The sequence below is a fragment of the Cervus canadensis genome, chromosome 9, assembly GCF_019320065.1.
Source record: "Cervus canadensis isolate Bull #8, Minnesota chromosome 9, ASM1932006v1, whole genome shotgun sequence".
Lineage (NCBI taxonomy): Eukaryota > Metazoa > Chordata > Mammalia > Artiodactyla > Cervidae > Cervus > Cervus canadensis.
Genome location: NC_057394.1, coordinates 66,217,807 through 66,237,571, shown reverse-complemented (window position 1 = coordinate 66,237,571; position 19,765 = coordinate 66,217,807). Strand labels below are relative to the sequence as shown.

Sequence of the window (19,765 nt, the reverse complement as noted above, 5' to 3'; positions counted from 1 at the left end):
ACCACCGTTATGGCAGAAAGTGAAGAGGCACTAAAGAGCCTCTTGATGAAAGTGAAAGAAGAGAGTGAAAAAGCTGACTTAAAACTCAACATTCAGAAAACTAAGATCATGGCATCGGGTCCCATCACTTCATGGCAAATAGATAGGGAAAAAATGGAAACAGTGACAGACTTTATTTTTTGGGTTCCAAAATCACTGCAGATGGTGACTGCAGCCATGAAATTAAAAGACGCTTGCTCCTTGAAAGAAAAGCTATGACCATCCTAGACAGCATATTAAAAAGCAGAGACATTACTTTGCCAACAAAGGTCCATGGGGTTGCAAGGAGTTGGACAGGACTGAGGGACAGAACTGAACTGAACTGAGAGAAGGACGGTGGTGATGGTAGCACAACATGAAGGTACTTAATGTCACTGAACTGTACGCTTAAACGTGGTTAAATGGTACATTTTATGCTAAGTGCATTTTACCACCAAAATAAAAAAAGGGGGGTGGGGGGAGAAAATATGATAGATTTCGGTTCCTGCCCTAAGCTGCTTACAGCATTCCTGAGAGCCCAAACAGGAAAGTGGGAATAGCATTATGGGAATGCAGACTAGAGAGAGGATAATAAGAGGAGCCCCCCCCCCCCCCCCCCCCCCCGTCCCGCCCATTTCACGAAGAAACTGACACAGAGGCAGGCCATTAAGGAACTCCTTCGAATGTTGAAAATCTGTTGAGCAGAAGCTTCCCATTCCTGCTTGAATAACCTAAAGGCTTAGGAGACTTGGAGTCGTGCAGGACAGAGCGACTAAGCATAGGCTAGCCCACTCTGACCACGTTGGCCTGCCGTTCTCGTTTGGCTCTGCCTCCAGGGGATGGAACTGAAGCTGAAACCCCAATACTTTGGCCACCTGATGTGAAGAACTGACTCTTTGGAAAAGACCCTGATGCTGGGAAAGACTGAAGGCAGGCGGAGAAGGGGACGCCAGAGGCTGAGATTGCATGGCAATGTTGGCAATGCCATCAGGTTGGATGGCATCACTGACTCAATGGATATGAGTTTGAGTAAAGTCCGAGCGTTGGTGATGGACAGGAAGGCCTGGCGTGCTGCAGTCCATGAGGTCGCAAAGCGTAGGACACGACTGAGCCACTGAATTGAACTGAACTGAACTGAACCAGTGTGGGGAGTGGTGGGGTGGTGGAAGGAGAAGCCCTCACTGACCAGCAGGGGGCGCTGGCGTCCTCAGCGTACCGCCAGGCGCGCAGGGGGCGCTCTGGCCCGCCGCTCCTCCCCGCCTCGACGATCCTTTCTTCCGCCGTTGGAGCCCGCCTCTCGTCCCCAGTGCGCAGCTGCGTGCACGCTGGTCTGTGGGCAGCATGGCGGCGGCATCGAGCGGCGAGAAGGAGAAGGAGCGGCCGGGCGGCGGCTTAGGAGCTGCCGGCGGTAATAGCACCCGAGAGCGGCTGCTGTCAGCGCTGGAAGATCTGGAGGTCTTGTCAAGGTGGGGCCATCGGCCCGAGGCTCTTGCTAGGGCTGGGCCGGGAGGCGTGAGTCGGGACCACCGGCCTGCCTTGGGCTGGTTCCCCGGGGCTCGAAGGGGAGGGCCGCGCCCCGGGGGACAGTGCCCGAGCGCCGTGGAAGTGGGTCTGCAACCCTCAGTGATTCGGGGTCAACAGCCCTCTTTGTTGTGTTCAGTCGCTCAGTCGTGTCCGACTCTGCGACCCCGTGGACTGCTGCAGGCCGGGCTTCCCAGTCCTTTACCATTCCCCGGAGCTTGCTCAGACTCACGTCCATCTGAATACTGACCCTGACCCTGGATCCCCAGAATATGGGAATCTTTGCGGACGTTAGAGGTCGCCGGGTGTGGGTCCCTTCGTCCACCGACACTCGACAGACGTATAAGGAACTCCCGTGGGTGCTGCGCTCTGGGAGACGGTCCCCAGGGGTGAGACCAGATGCCGACGGCGACGAGGAGCCAGGTGTCAGTGGGGAGAGCCCACTCACCCAGAGGAACGTCTGTGTCAACAGTGACTGTGGCGCGGAGCCTCCCCAAGGCCTGTCCCCCGTGTAGTGACACTGTGTTAGTTTGAGGTGTACAGTGGAGAAGGCACTGGCAAGAGTGCCAGTACTCTTGCCTGGTGGGCTACAGTCCCTGGGGTCGCAAAAGGACGCAACTGAGCGACTTCACTTTCTTTCTGTAGTTCCTTTTGGAGAAGGAAATGGCAACCCACTCCAGAGTTCTTGCCTGGAGAATCGCATGGACCGAGGGGCCTGGTGGGCTACAGTCTATGGGGTTGCAAAGAGTCGGACACGACTAAGCAGCGCGCACACACACACACACACACGTACGTGTACAGCAGAGTGATTCAGTTATGTGTGTGTATGTGTATATATATATCAGTTATCCAGTTCTAGCACCCATGGACCGAGGGGCCTGGTGGGCTACAGTCTATGGGGTTGCAAAGAGTCGGACACGACTAAGCAGCGCGCGCGCACACACACACACACACACACACACACACACGTACGTACGTGTACAGCAGAGTGATTCAGTTATGTGTGTGTATGTGTATATATCTATCAGTTATCCAGTTCTAGCGCCTACTGTTTGCCTCATGACAGGCCAACAGATGAATTGTTGGGGTAGGGGAATAGCGACTTAATTCAGAAAGCCAGCAAACTGAGAAGATGGTAGAGTTGTGCCCTAAAGAGCCACTTGTCTGAGTTAGAATTCAGGCTTCGTTTATACTAGAAGGGGAGGCAAATCAAATGTTTCCCTCAGCTTCCGGAGGGGAATTATTAATTTCTTCCTCCCTGCAGTCCTTCAGGGGTGGGCCTGGTCAGGATGTTTCCTGTGAGCTAAGCAAGGTATTTTAGCTTAATGCTTTTATTACCTGGGAGGCAGGGTTCCCAGAGATGGGACATTTTGTATAATTTAAGCTTAGAGGCAACATGTCTTTAGTAATTTAATTAAGAATACCAAGGTTTTTTTTTTTACCTATTACATATCTATTTTTATTCAGATTCTTTTCCCATATAGGTTATTACAGAGTATTGAGTAGAGTTCTCTATTCTATACAGTAGATCCTTGTTGGTGATTTGTTTTATATGGAGTAGTGTGTATATGCTAATCCCAACCTCCTGATTTATCCCTCCTACTTCCCACTTTTCCCATTTGGTAACCCTAAATTTGTTTTCTAGGTCTTGAGTCTGTTTCTGTTTTGTAAATGAGTTCATTTGTTTCATTTTTTTAAGATTCCACATATAAGCGATATCATATGATACTTGTCTTTTTCTGTCCAACTTAGTATGATAATGTCTTGTTCCATCCTTGTTACTATAAATGGCATTATTTCATTCTGTTTTATGGCTGAGTAATATTCAGTTGATATGTGTATCACATCTTCTTTATCCAGTCCTTTGTCATTGACATTTAGGTTGCTTCCATTTCCTTGGCAAGTGTAAACAGTGCTGCAGTGAACACTGGGGTGCATGTATCTTTTTGGTTTTCTCTGCATATATACCCAGGAGTGGGATTGCTGCATCGCATGGTAGTTTTATTTTTAGTTTTATTAAAAAATTAACTTACTTATTTGTATTAATAGTTATGATGAGCAGGGATCACTCTCTAGTTGTGGTTCACAGGCTTCAGATTGCTGTGGTTTCTTGTTGCAGAGCATGGTGAGTTCTATGCTTACGGGCTCAGGAGTTGTACATGGGTTTAGTTGCCCTGTGACATGTAGGATCTTTTAATCCAGTGATCTCTATTACAAATGAATTAGAGATTCAAAGAAGTTAGGTTTATGGATTTAACATCCCATTTGCTGGGATCCTGGCTCAGGATGTGTGACTAGTTAGTGGCTGAATTGAGATGAGAACTGAGATGTCCTGTACTTTCAGTTCACTGTTACTTGCAGTAGACTACTTGTCATGGATTATTAAACTGGAATTTGGTTAAGATGTAGCATCAGGAATGTGTCAGTGTTTCAACTAAGGGCTATAATAATTTGCCTCCAAATTCTGATTCCTGTTAATTTGGATCTTTCTGACTCAGGGATCGAAACCTGGTCTCCTGCAATGCAGGCAGATTCTTTACTATCTGAGCCACCAGGGAAATCCAAATAATTTATAGTATCAATAGAACTGGCATACTTTTACATATTTCAGGTGTGTATTGATGCATAGTTCTAATTTTTAGTCATGTTTCCTTCCTTCAAGGGCCTGTTTTTAGCTCTAGGGAGTTACGTATGGCTCCAAGGTCTTGAAATGGCTATCTATGATTTATTATAACAATTCCAGCCCAACACCACTGGCTACACTTTCCCACCCTACATTCTCTCCGGTTACTTTGACTCCTGATGAAAATTTATATTGGCACTATGCTGCCTGCAGTGTGGGAGATCTGGGTTTGCTCCCTGGGTTGGGAAGATCCCCTGGAGAAGGGAGTGGCAACCCACTCCAGTATTCTTGCCTGGAGAATCCCATGGACAGAGGAGCCTGGTGGGCTACAGTCTCTAGGTTCACAAAGAGTCGGACTCGACTGAGCTACTGACATAACACACATGTAGGATCCTAGTTCCCTGACCAGGGATCAGATCCGTGTCCTCTGCACTGGCAGGCAGACTGGACCACCAGGGAAATCCCTTTTTAGTTTTTAAGGAGCTTCGCTGCTGTTCTCCATAGCGGTTATATCAAGTTACATTCCAGCCAACAGTGTAGAAGGGTGCCAGGGTGCTGTATTAAGTCCTCCAGATATATACAGACATCACCTCTGTCTGGTAGCACTATGATTACTTACATTTGGCTGATGAGGGATCCACAGTACAGAAAATCACAACATCTTTTCCAAGTCGCACAAGAAGGAAGGAGTACAGGACTTGAATCCCTGGCCTGATGCCCGTGCCCGAGTTCTTGGTCAGCCAGCTGTACTTCCTTTCTCTACATCTCCCACCAGACTCCCCACGCACCCCCACCCCCGCCCCCAGAGACCAGCTTGTATTTAGGCCAGGAGTTCTCAACTCTCTTCATCTCATTAATGGGATACAGAAATGAGCTAACATGGTTGGTTGTATTAGCAAGTCCTGTCAGCTCTGCCTCCAAAGTATATCCTAAGTCTGGCCACGTTTTCCCATTTCCATCACTAAATCCTCGTGCCTAGGACCTTGTCAAAGCCAGTGTCATTCTTTTGCCTGAGATCCTACAAAGGTCACCTAACCTGATTCTCACTCTAGCTCTCTTATAGTCTTGTCTCCAGATAGCTCAGTAATTGTTTAAAAACATAAATCAGGCCCTGTCCTTTTCCTGTTTAAAATGATTTAGTAACTTCTCTTTGCGCTTAGAGTGAAATACTAATCCTTTAACCTGACCTACAAGGCCCTGCACCAGCAGGCCCCAAACTTTTCGTCACCAGGGACAGGGTGGGGAAGGAGAGGGGTACGGTTTCGGGATAACCCGAGTTCGTTACATGTATTGTGCATTTTATTTTCCATTTGGTGGTGATCTCAGGAAATTCCTCACGGGCTTGGGCACCCCTGCCCCACACAGTGCAGCCCCCCCCCCCGCCTCGTGTCTTTGCTTTGGGTCCTTGCTTTGGGTCCTCCTCGCTGGTACCTGCTGTGCCTTTCCTCCAGCCCATCTGTGGGCTGATGAACTGGCTGTGTTTGACCAAGCATTCTTTCCTCCCACACCTGCTGGTTGGCTTCTCTTGTTTAGTTCCTGCTTTACTCCAAAGATAACCCTGCAGAGAAACCTCTCCTGACCACACAGTGTAAGTAGCCAGACTACCTCACTGACACTTTCTGGTATAACACTCCACTTAATTTTCTTCCTAATCCTTGTCAACTCTGGTTTTATTTCTATATTTTCTTCTGTATTAGAATTTAATTCACTTTTATAACTCAATCATCTAGAAAGTGCCTGACCCATAACAGGCACTCAAGAAATACTTGAATGTATGAAGCCTTTTCACCCCCTTGTCCACTTTTTTCATTAATTAGCTTTAATTAATTCATATGTAATGGTGTATGGGAGGGAGGTAGTAGTGGGGAATGCTGAGTCCAGTTTGAAATTAATGTATAGAAAATGCCTGCTGCACCTTTCCTCCCAATCATTCTACTATTTTTCATATAGGAAAGTTAATATCTAACAGAGAAGCATTCTAGAATGTGTGATTCATTATGTGTAAGAATCCCTCTTAGTTGATACCTGTTTGGTTAATTAAAAAATGTGCAGGCCAGAAGTTCTCCGTCACAAGTACTGTGTTCTGCCTTTGTCAGGGGAAGGCAGCTTTTGGCAATATATAAATGAAGAGGCGGCTCTCTTTCTAAAATAGTTACTTACCTAAACCACAGATGGGCTGGATTTGTAGACCCCTGATGGAGTGGGAGTTTTTCTTGCATAAACCACCGGTAATTCATCATCTGCGTTTTCTCCTTCAGTGTCTTTAAAGTGAAATGAGCCCTTGGCCACTCATCAGGCAGGCTTAGGGCAGGCTCCTGCTGAGTTTTTATGACCTGACTTCTCTTGGTTCGAGACAGTTTTCCTTTGTAACACCTCTGTTGAGTATTTCCGAGCTTAGGTTTTTATGGAAATAGTTCTTCCTATCCCCAGTCATACTTCATTTGTGTTTATATACTCCATATTGATTTATATACTTATAGTAATAGTAAAACTTGAATAAGTGGGGCTGCTAACGAGCACAGCTGTCTTGCTGAGGGTGCACTGCGCTGCCGAGAGCCGCAGTCCCGTCAGAGCGCCGGCGGGGCAGGAGCGCTGAGGCAGCTTGTGTGAGGACCGTCAGTCCCGCAGACCAGTCAGGTGGAGGTCAGGTAAGAGCGCCTCTGTTGTGTTGACTTTGCAGACTTTGTTTTTGTCTTATAGAGAACTTATAGAAATGCTGGCAATTTCGAGAAACCAAAAGTTGCTACAGTCTGGAGAGGAGAACCAGGTAAGTGGTTTCTTTTTGGATTAAAAACAAAAGACCTCCATCATTTCTTCACTTTCCTGTTTATGTTTACTTTGTGTGAGAACAGGAAGATCAGACTATTAAGTTATTAATTGCAGTTTTTAAATTGATATTTTTTGCATCATTTAGGTGAGATATAATTGAGATATAGTTGACATATAATTGTTATATTTAATACATTATTTAATATATGTAATATTTATATTTAATTATACTTAATGTTAATAAATAATATATTTGATACAAAATATAATACATATATTTGATACATTAAACTGAATTAGTTTAATATGTGTCTCATGATGATGTGATATATGTGCAAATTGCAAAATGATTACCATTATAAGTTTAGTTAACATGCGAGATCTTAGTTCCCTGACTAGGGATCCAGCCTGCACCTTCTGCAGTGGAAGTACAGAGTCTTAACCACTGGATTGCCAGGGAAGTCTTTTTTATGATAAGAACTTTTAAGAAAATTGCAAAGAAGGTGGAGGTGGCACCTTTTCATGTACCTGTTGGCACTTTGTATGTGTTTGGAAAAATGTCTGTTGCATTCTGCACATTTTTTAAAGAACTTTTATGTTGCTGAGATGTACTCTTTGCAACTTTCAGATTTATAGTACTGTATTCTTTATTATAGTCACCATGCTGTATGTTACATTTCCAGAATTTACTTGTCTGATAGCTGGAAGTTTGTACCTTTTGGCCACCTTCACCCATTTTACTCCCTTCCCTCTGGCCTCTGTCAGCCACCGACCTGAGCTCTTTTCCTGTGTGTTTGGCTTTTTTAACATTCCTCGGATAACTGAGATCATACCATGTCTTTCTGTCTGACTTTACTTCCTTTAATGTGATGTTGTTATCCCAAATGCCAAGATTTCCTTTTTGTGGATGAATGATACTTTGTGTGGATGTGCATGTGTACAGATCTACATCATAGTTTCTTTTTCCATTCATCCATTCATGGACACTTAGATTACTTCCATGTATTGGCTATTGTGAATAATGCTGCAGTGAACATGTGAGTGCAGATATCTTTTTGCAAGTAGTGATTTCATTTCTTTTGGATAAATACCCAGAAATACTAATTTAGATTCCTACCAGCCGTGTACTAAGGGTTCCTCTTTCTCCACGTTCTTGCCAACACTTGTTATCTTTTGTCTTTCTGATGATAGCACCTAGCTGGTGCAAGGTCATATCCAGTTGTGGTTTTGATTGGCATTTCCCTGATGATTAGAGACACTGGGTGCCTTTTATCCTGGTTTTGTTCATTTGTGTACCTTTGGAGATATGTCCATTCAGTTCCCGGTGTCAACCAACATACATACATGCTTAGTTGCTCAGTTGTGTCTGACTCTTGCAACCCCATGGACAACCTGCCAGGCTCCTGTCCATGGGATTTTCCAGGCAAGAATACTGGAGTGGGTTGCCAGGGCTGTCAACTAAAATCATCTCAAATAAATTTTTCCTTTCCTGAGAAATGAATAAGTCTGCTCATTTTGGCATATTGCTAGTTCTGAAAGATTTATTTTGTATGAAAGAATAGCATATACTTAGAAAAAGTAGAAAATCTTGATTAATCTCTTTTCTAAAATAATCATAGATAGGCTATTTTTATTTCTAATAATGATTAGAAAATAATACTTTGAAGGTGTTAAAATTTTGAGGACTAGCCAGTTCACCTGAGGTTTCTTTGTTTCATTGGAAATGTAGTTCTTCAGTGTTCTGTTGTCTGTTTTAACCAACTATTATCTCACAGGTCCTGGAGTTGTTAATTCACAGAGATGGGGAATTTCAGGAACTAATGAAATTGGCACTTAATCAGGGAAAAATCCATCATGAAATGCAAGTTTTAGAAAAAGAAGTAGAAAAGAGAGACAGTGATATTCAGCAACTACAAAAACAGCTAAAGGAAGCAGAACAGATACTGGTAAGCTGATAGAGGCTGGTTCTTAATGTAAAAAGGGATATTATTTACTCTATTTATAAAAAATAAACCTATTTTCAGAATTTTGAAGTGGCAGAAAACTTGAATTTCCAGGTCTAAAATCTAACCACACTTGTCACTTTCATTAGATGAAAGACCACTTTTTAATTATTGTTTTCAGATACTCTGCATTTCTTTAGAACCATATTTTCATTATTTAAAGATTTCACAAGATTGAATTCACAGAAGTGTGACATTTTAATTTTATCCTGTCCTGATATGTTTCATTTATTAATAGTCTAAATCTTCAGTTTTAGAAATATTTTTTGCAGTCAGTAAAAGAATTATATACCAATTTTATAAATTGATTAAAATTACATTAATTTATGTCATCTTCCATCTTAAATGAGGTGGGATTTGGATATATGTTAAGGACTCTTAGTTTTTCCTTTCTTGTTCTTGGCTATTATTTCAAAGAGACAATTTATCCAGTTATTTCTCTCAGTGCTGAGCAACGTAATTGTTACGTGGTAGTATTGCAGGAGGAGCTGAGTTTGATTCTTATCTGGACCAGACTTTGCAGGCTTTTCTCTAAAGACAGTGAATATGAGGGCTATAAAAAGAATAAATCTTATGAGTTAGGTAATGGCAACTGACAGTTTTACTAGTGTGCCAGACCCTGGTGCACTAGTGTATTAGCTTAATCTTAACAGTTTTATGAGGTCAGTACCATTTTTCTATTTTTACAGATGAAACCATGACTTTAAATGTTAAATACCTATTTTGCCCAAGAGGGTAAAAGTAGAGAGGCGGAATTTAAACCTAGATCTCTCTGACTGCCTTCTTTTACCCACTGTGTTATGGCCGAGTTTGCATATGCTAGAGTCAGCTTCATTTTATCCTGAGTTTGTCTTTGCCCAGGGTGGGTATGTGGAGGAGTTCATTGTAATATAGTCATTATGCATTGATAATGTATAAATGAATGACACCATCAATCCACAAACTTATGTTGTAAACTAGAAAAAAATAGTTTTGGTATTTTATCCTTGAACCAGATGTAAGGATTGTTTTGGGAGTAGTACCTGGTTGGTTTTCTACATTCTTTTGATAGAAAACATGAAGCAAAAATGGTAGCAAACAATCCAATTTATGTTTTGTTTCCAACAACTAATTTGTGAATGGAGGTTAACTCATAAATACATAAATGTGGTTTTTTCTCATTGATTACAGCTGACGTTATTGATGCCCAAGTGGCATTTCAGAATATTACAAGTAAATTATGGGGGTTTCCAAGTTTTATATATTGTTTCTATGGGATAAATGATTTTATGAATTAGGCCAAAAACTGGACTTGGTATTAATCTGTATTTCTTTTTAAAATGTTGTTTAAATTAGGCAACAGCTGTTTACCAAGCAAAAGAAAAACTCAAGTCAATAGAAAAAGCAAGAAAAGGTTAGTAATGTGGGAACATTAAATGACTTTCTGAAAGATTCAAGTTTTGGCTTCAAGAAACTGATGAGAGTATTGGTAATCTGTCATGCTGTTAAATAGTTTCCAATGAATTTTCATTGTGAAGTGTCTGCCATGTTACAGCCCTGTGCTGGGTGTTAGGGAGGTGTCACATCCTTTTTCAGGTCACAAAATGAGATAAAGAAGTTGTGGCTGTTACTTAAATGTGTAATAAAGACAATGGGTTTTTTACATTGTTGGGAGAGAATATGGGCTGGAAGCAATGTGATTTGAGGTGGACCTTGAAAGATGGGATGGAGGATGAAAAAGCATGCAGTGGACAACTCGAGTAGGACCAGAGCACCGTGAGGTCAGACGCAGGAAGGCTCTGGGATGTGTGCACGTTCAGTGGTGCTGGCCGATGCTCAGTCTGCCTTCTCGTCCTGTCCTGCTTCTCTCGTTAAACGGCTTCCATTTTGGATCTTTTAGTTTGGATACTAAAAGTCAGAATTGTAATGAAAACCTTGGTTACTTGCTTTTCATGATTTGTAGGTATGATTTACATCTAAATTCCCTCTTTTCCTATTTTAGATTAACTGCTGTTAATGTTTGGTGTGTGTTCTTCCAGATTTTTCTTAGATGTGTAATACATATGTGACAATAATAATACATAAAACCAGGTCATGCTATACGTATTACTACTTACGTGCACTTTTTTTACCTAATGAATATAAGTATGAAGTGTAACTGTGACATATGCACTTACAAACTTGTATGTTAGTAGACTGAAATGTTAAAACTCTCCTCTTGACTCTCTTAGGTGCTATTTCCTCTGAAGAAATAATTAAGTATGCACATAGGATTAGTGCAAGTAATGCTGTGTGTGCCCCACTCACCTGGGTCCCAGGTAAAAATAATTCTCTTTCTACTAGATATATGTGGTTTTCACAATTTGTAGGTAACTATACATAAAAAGAGGAAAAAAGATTTAAATATAGAATGTATGTATTTTAAAGTACAAGGTAATATGTGATGATTCTAAAGCTGTATTATTTATATACCTGGAAAACCCTGGCTGGCCAGAAGCCAACTTTGTCGAGGGATTTCCACAAGGGCTGCAGCCTGAGAAGCAGACAGTCCCAGCTCTCAGGGTATAAAGATAAAGCACTGGACGCCAGGTAGCAGGTGCACGGGACTGCAGAAAGCTGGAGTAATTAAGAAACAGCAGAGAGAAGCTGCAGCATGTGTTGACAGCAGATAAAAACACTTATAAGCCAGAGACCTCAGGTAGAGCTTCAGCCTTTTGGGAGGATGGAAAGTAGTTATTTTTAGTCACTCCTGGCAGTGGTATTTTGCCATACCTTGAAACATTAAGGGTAGCTGCAGTTTTGGAGGGTAAGTAATTTAGAGTTGGTGAGAAAATACCCCAGTATTTGTCCAAATCTGGCCAACTTTTCATCAACCCAAAACTAAGAGTGTGCTTTCATGTTTGGAAATGAACATCATTGGCTTCTGATGCTCCACCTGAAAGTTGTAGGAATTAGTCTTTTTTGCCGTGCAGTGTGGCATGTGGGATCTTACTTCCCTGACCAGGGATTGAACCTGAGGCCCCTGCAGTGAAAGCTCAGAGTCTACATCAGTGCACTGCCAGGGAATTCCCCAGGAATTAGTCTTTAAATGACATGATTAAAGAGGTTGATTAGGAAAAGGTTTTAATTTAGAGGAATCAGGATTATAATTTTGTCATTTGGAATGGTTGCTGAAATAACAATTTTCATATAGTGTTATTGTGAAGATCTAAAGAAGATATAAAAATACATGTAATTAAAATTTTAACATGTTCTTAATAGCAATTGATAAGATGAGTTTAATATTCCAAAATTTAAAATGTGGCTTGAGTTTTTCAAAGTGAACCAAAGAAAATCAATATTTCAAAGAAGGTATTTAAGCATATTTCCATATGTGATTGAATTAAAAGCAGGCTGTATTTTTTAGGGGACCCACGGAGACCATACCCAACTGATCTGGAGATGAGAAGTGGATTACTGGGTCAGATGAACAATCCTTCCACTAATGGAGTAAATGGTCATCTCCCAGGGGATGCACTTGCAGCAGGCAGACTGCCAGGTATGTGTTAATCAGAATAGTACTTCCAGATAAAGGCTTTTTTTCAGAGATGATGATGAAGACAAAGATCTGGCTGTTGAACAAGTTTGAGGGTCTGGACCCATCTTGTTTTAGTTGCTAGAGTTAGTTAACTCTACCAGTTTATCCTGCTGTCTGCTTCCTCTCGTTTAAGACTGTTGTAGATGGAGGCTATGAAATTAGAATATATGTGATGTGAAAGTCCCTCAGTCGTGTCCGACTCTTTGTGACCCCACAGACTAGAGAGTCCATGGAATTCTCCAGGCCAGAGTACTGGAGTGGGTAGCCTTTCCCTTCTCCAGGGGATCTTCCCAACCCAGGGATCGAACCCAGGTCTCCCGCATTGCAGGCGGATTCTTTACCAGCTGAGCCTTAAGGGAAGCCCCATGAAATTAGAATAAAGTGATATCATGCCATTTTCCTCAGGCATTAGGCCTCTCATTAACTTAAGCTCCAGACATAGTTTAGTTTTTTTAAAATGAACCATACTTTATAAACAGAGTAAGATGTATTCAGTTTAAAGGATACCATGTGAACATACTTGTTAAAAAACCCCAAATTAACTAAGTGAATAACAAAGCTTCTAATGGACTTTTTACTAACTAGAGTATCTTTTTTATGAGAGCTCATTCTGGACTTCAGCCCCCCTCAGGCTTGTCTCGTTACGGAGCACAGAGCAGCCTCAGCACTTGTGCCGCACAGGCCCAGCTGCCCCGCAGCATGTGGAATCCCAGTTCCTGGACCGGGGGTTGAACCCTCCTTACTGGCATTGGCAGGCAGAGTCCTAGCCACTGGGAAGCCCCACCCTCTATTTTTTACAGTGCTAAAAATGTACTCTAGATAATGCTTTTTTAACATTTAATGTTTCGTTGTCAGGCTGTCCCTGTGTTACTAAAAATGCTTTTGTGAACATTGTTAACTAAGACAAACTGGGAGTTCACTGTGCATTAGTTTCCCTTACTATCACCTCATTTTTCTCATTGTGATTGTACCATATCATCTGTCAGACAGTCCCGGCAGAAGGCTGAAACTACACCATCCCACCCAACTGGGATGCCACTGACGTCCTGCCCACCAGCCAGGCACCACAGGAGGGAATGCAGGCCCCAGCAGGGGAAGGAGCCTGTTCCTCCTACGGGCTTCCCTCGTAGCTTAGTCAGTAGAGTCTACCTGCAACGCAGGAGCCCTGGGTTCCATCCCTGGGTTGGGAAGATCCCCTGGAGAAGGAAATGGCAACCCACTCCAGTACTCTTGCCTGGAGAATTCCATGGACAGAGGAGCCTGGTGGCCTGCAGTCCATGGGGTCGCAAGAGTTGGGCCCCGCACTTGGTGACTACACCGCCGCCTCCTGTGGAGTCCCTGCGGCGCCCTCTGTGGGCAGAGCTGAACACTGCAGCTGCTGGCAGAGGACGGTGTTCAGGGTCCAGGGAGGAGTGGAGGCTTAGAGGCAGCTTGAACTGGAATACTTAGTACAGTACACATGAGCTATTTATAATGTGTATAGAGAGAATGTATAGAAAGTACTATGCAGGACCTATTACATATTGTTAATATATGTGCATAATATATATAGATGAGACATTTGATTTGAAATCGTGACCGTCTTGAATAGTGACTGTAGGAAAGTATGATTTAAAAAAATAAATCATAGATTCTAGTTACTAAAACATCACATTTTTCCTTGATAAGTTTGATCATTAATTTGAACAAATGAATATTTTCCCAAGTATCTGCATGAAGGAGAGAAGTAAATGAATTGCTGGTAGAAATGTTCTCGTGTGTGCCTCTCCCCAGATGTCCTTGCTCCGCAGTACCCCTGGCAGTCAAACGACATGGCGATGAACATGTTGCCACCAAACCACAGTCATGACTTTCTGTTGGAACCTCCAGGGCACAACAAAGAAAACGAGGACGATGTAGAGGTTATGTCAACGGACTCCTCAAGCAGCAGCAGTGACTCTGATTAGAAACCATAAGATGAAAAGCACACAGAATTGAATACTATAGAAATCTGTTTCTTAAATGGTGAATGTGGAAAGCTAGCCAGGTGATGTTGGCTGTAGAACTGTTCTGCCCATTAGAAATCATAGTGGACTTTTTTTTTAAAGCCAAAAATAAGGTTTCAGTTCTAAACCACTTGGTTAATATTTAAAGAAAAATCACACTTTACTGTTGGGGTAAAGCTTTTTCAGTTCAATGCTGTCTTACCTTGTTCTGTTCCAATTGTGTTGGACTTGTGCATAGTACTGGAAATAAGATTTGAGGGAAATGACCCATGTACCTATCATTAGTAGGCCTCCTGCAGTTATTTAGAAAAGCATAAACAAGAGCAGCTGATCACTCAGTGTGCATTATATAACAGAAACCCTCATCTGAAAGTAAAGGCTATTACTTTTTGTCACAGGAAGAGGAGACATCATCTCAATTTATACTCTTTGTAATTATTGTATTTTTTGTAAATAAACTTATTTTTGTTTGTATTCTTGTATGTTTTAAAAACATTTTAAATGTTCTTTCAGTGTAGGTAAGATATTTCTGTAAATCCAGTTGTATTTTGTACATACTTTAAAATCTGGAGGATGAACAAACCTGATGCAGTACATACATCTGAACCAGTAATCCCAACTTTGGTAGGTTTCTCAAAGGCATAGATTGCCATTCTTAGAAGAAACAAAACAAAGTTGGTTTTTCTTTTTTTTTTTTAATAACTGACAACTTACCATAGAAATGGCATAACAAACATAAATTGTAGGAAGGGTTTTAGAATGGAAAACACTCCCAGGCTTCACTTTTTCTCTTACTGCAGCTCCTAGAATCACTTTTAATTTTTTTCTGGTGGTTAACCTCCTTGTTTAAATAATACTCTTATACAGCTACATTTTGATTTATCAGTTTTAGACAGTACTGCACCTTTTACTCTTTTTCCTGGTGTAGAATCTTTAAAAAAAAAAGGCACACTATATACATTGTTTAAAAAAAGCAGCCCATATTAAGGATGTTAGATTTGTGCAGAGGACAATAACTAGTTAAACTTTATCTCGAAAGTGGTATTAAGTGTGGCCACAAGCCAAGTGTATGAAAATCACTTGGGTGCTGTTAGAAGGCAGACTGAGGAATCTGCTTCTTAACCTGCTGAAGCGGCATCTGTGTAAAGCCTTCACATCCAAATCTAAGTACTGGGGCCCTAAAGCTCTTAAGGTCCCTGCCAGTCACAACCCAAGAATCTTAGCACCTCTTCCCTTGAGGGGTTTTCACTTATAAACCAACACAAACAACACAACAAAAAAATAAACCAAAACGGAAAAATAGGACTCAAGGAATACACAGATTCTTTGAATGTTGGTGGACCAGTGGATTGGAAAATAAAAGGGAGTTCCACATTTATCTCAAATCAAACTGCTGTGTACATGCTCATTTGGTGTTTATCTGTACAGCTCTACAACCTCTCACCCAAAACCCTTAGGTCTAAAATTACCTCAGAACTTGGATTTTTAAAAATATTCTAGAAAGTTAGTAGGACTTAAATATTGAATATTATAGAATAAACCCCCAGCAAGAACTGAAGAGGCATCTTATAAATTACGCATATTAAACCTTCATTTTAGGCACATTTCATACACACACACACACACACACACATACACGTTATTTCCCCAATTTCCCCAACATAGGAACCTGTCCTCATTATTCCTGTTAAACTGATGATTGGATTTCCGCTCTCCTGCCTGGTTTTGGACTTCGTACAGGTCTTTAACCTTCAGGGCATCTCTATTTCAGACTTTAGCTCCTGTCCCTACACCTATAGAAACAGCTCTCCTTTACGTCCCTCAGATGTTTCCAGGGTCAGTGTAGGACTTGCCTGGGATAGAGGACCCCTCAGGGCTTGATTTAATAAACACATGAAGAGCTATTTCAGACTTGCCAGCTTCCTGGCAGAGTGAGGTATAGACATTTCATTTTAGGAGAATATTGCTAGTAGTCAGTGTGTTAGTTTCTTCTATTAAAGGCACTTCTCAGTCACTTAAGAATGAACTGTTTACTCGAGCTCTAACTCCTCTTCTGGCCGTTCGCTCCTTGTGAGAGAGATTTAGAGTGATTACTGGATGCCACTGCCCATGTCAGGTGCTGAGAAAGTGCAATCCCCCACTAAATACAAAACTTAACTTTCTTACTTTTTGCTATAAATAAGGAGCCCAGGTTGGTTTTTCTCTTTCCATTGAAATAAACCCTTATGTCTAGTTTGGTGAATTTAAAACAAATGCAAGAGCTTGTGAAGCTCGTAATGAATGTCTACTAAAAATTTTTAAAAGTGGGAGATAATGGAAGAAACGTCATTTATGTTAAGTTTCTGAAACTATAAAACACCTGTTTATATAATAAAGACATATCTCAATGAATTCCCAATCAACTATACTTGGGATTAAGTTATTGAGGCGCTTCATCCACAAGGCTTGCCTGGGTTCTTCTTATCAAGCCTCCCATATCTACCATTCAAGGAGCCTTCCCTGGTGGCTCAAGACAGTAAAAAAATCTGCCTGCAATGTGGGAGACCCAGGTTTGATCCCTGGGTTGGGAAGATCCCCTGAAGAAGGGCATGGCAACCCACTCCAGTATTCCTGCCTGGAGAATGCACGGACAGAAGAGCCTGGTGGGCTGCAGTCCATGGAGTGGCAAACAGTCAAGACACAACTAAGCAACTAACACCTTCACTTCACCTTCAGGGACAGAAAGGGTTAAGTCAGTTGAAGGGAGTAAAACTAATGAGCAGGCAAAAGAAGGATGTGAATAACAAACAGGAGTAGGAAAAACTGAAATGCATTAGTTCAAGGAACATAGACTAATTTTACTTGAGCTTCCTCTAAAAAAAATTTGTCAAAACAGAAAATGAGATTTGTAAATGGTAAACTCTACAATGTGCACATATAATTTAGAAAAAGCAAGCAATTAAAACAACTTTAAAAATGATCTTCATTCACTGGAGAAAGATTCTTTTGTAGCATGTATAACAACAGTACTTGAGTCTTCTGAAAGGGCAAAATTCAAATATAACCAGCTCTAGGAGAAGCATGGGATTTTATAGAAATGGGTTCATGAAGAAAAAAGATGAGTTTATGGTCTAATTCAGCAGTTCTCAAACTTTGGTTTTGAATCCTATTACACTCTTAGAAATTACTGGGGACCTTAAGATTAAAAAAAAATCTACTCAAACTGATAATCTTAGTAAGGTGCGTATGTGCGTGCTCAGGCATGTCCAACTCTGCAACCCCATGGACTGCAGCCTGCCACGCTCTGTCTATGGGGTTTCCCAGGCAAGAGTACTGCAGTGGGTTGTCATTAAACAAAAATTATTAGAACTGATAAATGAATTTAGCAAGGTAGCAGGATACAAGATTAATTACATAAATCTGTTGTATTTCTTTACACTAAAAATGGAGTATCAGAGAAAGTGAAAAATAATCCCTTTTAAAATCACATTAAAAAAAAAACAAACCACTTAGGAATAAACCTGAGCAAGGAGGAGAGAGACTTATATGCTGAAAGCTATATAACACTGATAAAGGAAACTGAAGATGATTAAAAAAAACGTAGAGATATCCCACGCTCCCAGACTGGAAGAATATTATTAATGTGGCCGTATTACCCAAAGCAGATCTACAGATTTAATGCAATCTCTACCGAATTACCCAAGCATTTTTCACAGAACCAGAAAAAAAGGATCCTAAAATGTATATGGAGCCACAGAAAACCCAGCAAAAAGCAAATATGGAGGTATAACCCTCACAGGCTTCTGACAACAGCGTGATACTAGTAACGAAAATAGACATCTGGATCAATGGAACAGAATAGACAGCCCAGAAATAAACCGACACCAGTTAATCTTTGACAAAGGAGACAAAAAATGGAGAGAAGACTGTTCGCCAAGTGGTATTGGAAAAGTTTGAAAGCTGCATGTAAATCAATGAAGTTAGAACACGCCCTTTTACTATATACAAAAACAAACTCAAAATGGCTTAAAGCCTTCAGTAAGACATGACATTATAAAACTTCTAGAAAAGAACATAGGCAAAACTGACAAAATTGTACCAATGTTTTCTTAGGTCAGTTTCCCAAGGCCAAAGAAATAAAAGCAAAAAAAAAAAAAACAAAAACAAATGGGACTTAGTCAAACTTCTAAGCTTTTGCAAAGCAAGGGAAACCAGAAGCAAAACAAAAATGACAACCTACAGAATGGCAGAGAGTATCTGCAAATTATGCAACTGACAAGGGCTTAATTTCCAAAATATCCAAACAGCTCATACAGCTCAACATGAAAAAGAAAAAAAAAACACCAAAATCATAAAAGTGGGCAGAAGACCTAAATATCATTTCTCCAGAGACATACAGGTAGGTGGTCAAGAGCCATAAGAAAAGATGCTAAATGTCAGAAATCAAAGCTACGATGAGGTACTACTCCATACCAGTCAGAATGGTCATCATCGAAAAGTCTACAAATAATAAATGCTGAGGAGGGTGGGGAAGACAAGGGAACTGTTCTATGCTGTTGGTGGGAATGTACACTGTGCAACCACTGAGGAGGCCGGTAAGGAGGTTCCTTAAAAAACTAAAAAATGATACCATATGATCCAGAAGTCCCCCTTCTGGGCAGATATTTGGAAAAGATGAAAACAAATTTGAAAAGCTTCACACACCCCAATGTTCACAGCAGCACTATTTACAATAGCTGAGACGTGAAAACAACCTAAGCATCCATCAACAGATGAATGGATAAAGATGTGGTACATATATACAATGGAGTATTACTCAGCCACAGAAAGAATGAAATGCCATCTGCAGCAACATGGATGGACCTAGACACACTAAGTCAGTCAGAGAAAGACAAATATGATATCACTAATACGTGGACTCTCAAAAAATGATACAAAGGAACTTATTTACAAAACAAACAGACTCACAGATGCAGGAAAAAGGCATGCTTACCAAAAGGGAAAGAAGACAGGGAGGGACAAATCAGGAGTTTGGGATTAACAAATACACACTATATGTGTATAGAAGAGATAAAAAATAAGGACATACTGTATAATACATGGAACTATATTCAGTATCTTACAATAATCTGTAATGGAAAAGAATCTGAAAATGTGCGTGCATTAATACATATCTAAATCACTTTGGTATATACCTGAAACTAACACAACACTGTAAACAACTATAGTTCATAAAAAAAAAAAATACTGAGGCCCTAAAGAGTTTTTATAGGATGTTATCTAGTAATAATATACTAGGAATTAAAACTGA

General features: G+C 41.0%; 1 protein-coding gene across 1 annotated transcript; it reads left to right on the top strand.

Moving 5' to 3' along the window:
• Window positions 1-1,315: 1,315 nt before the first annotated feature.
• Window positions 1,316-15,865, top strand: MED4 (mediator complex subunit 4). Its single transcript, XM_043477968.1, has 7 exons — window positions 1,316-1,484; window positions 6,863-6,929; window positions 8,707-8,877; window positions 10,270-10,327; window positions 11,145-11,231; window positions 12,320-12,451; window positions 14,264-15,865. Exons 1-7 carry the CDS (start codon window positions 1,360-1,362, stop codon window positions 14,434-14,436), a joined length of 813 nt encoding a protein of 270 aa, XP_043333903.1. The 5' UTR covers window positions 1,316-1,359; the 3' UTR covers window positions 14,437-15,865.
• The last annotated feature ends 3,900 nt before the right edge of the window (window positions 15,866-19,765 follow it).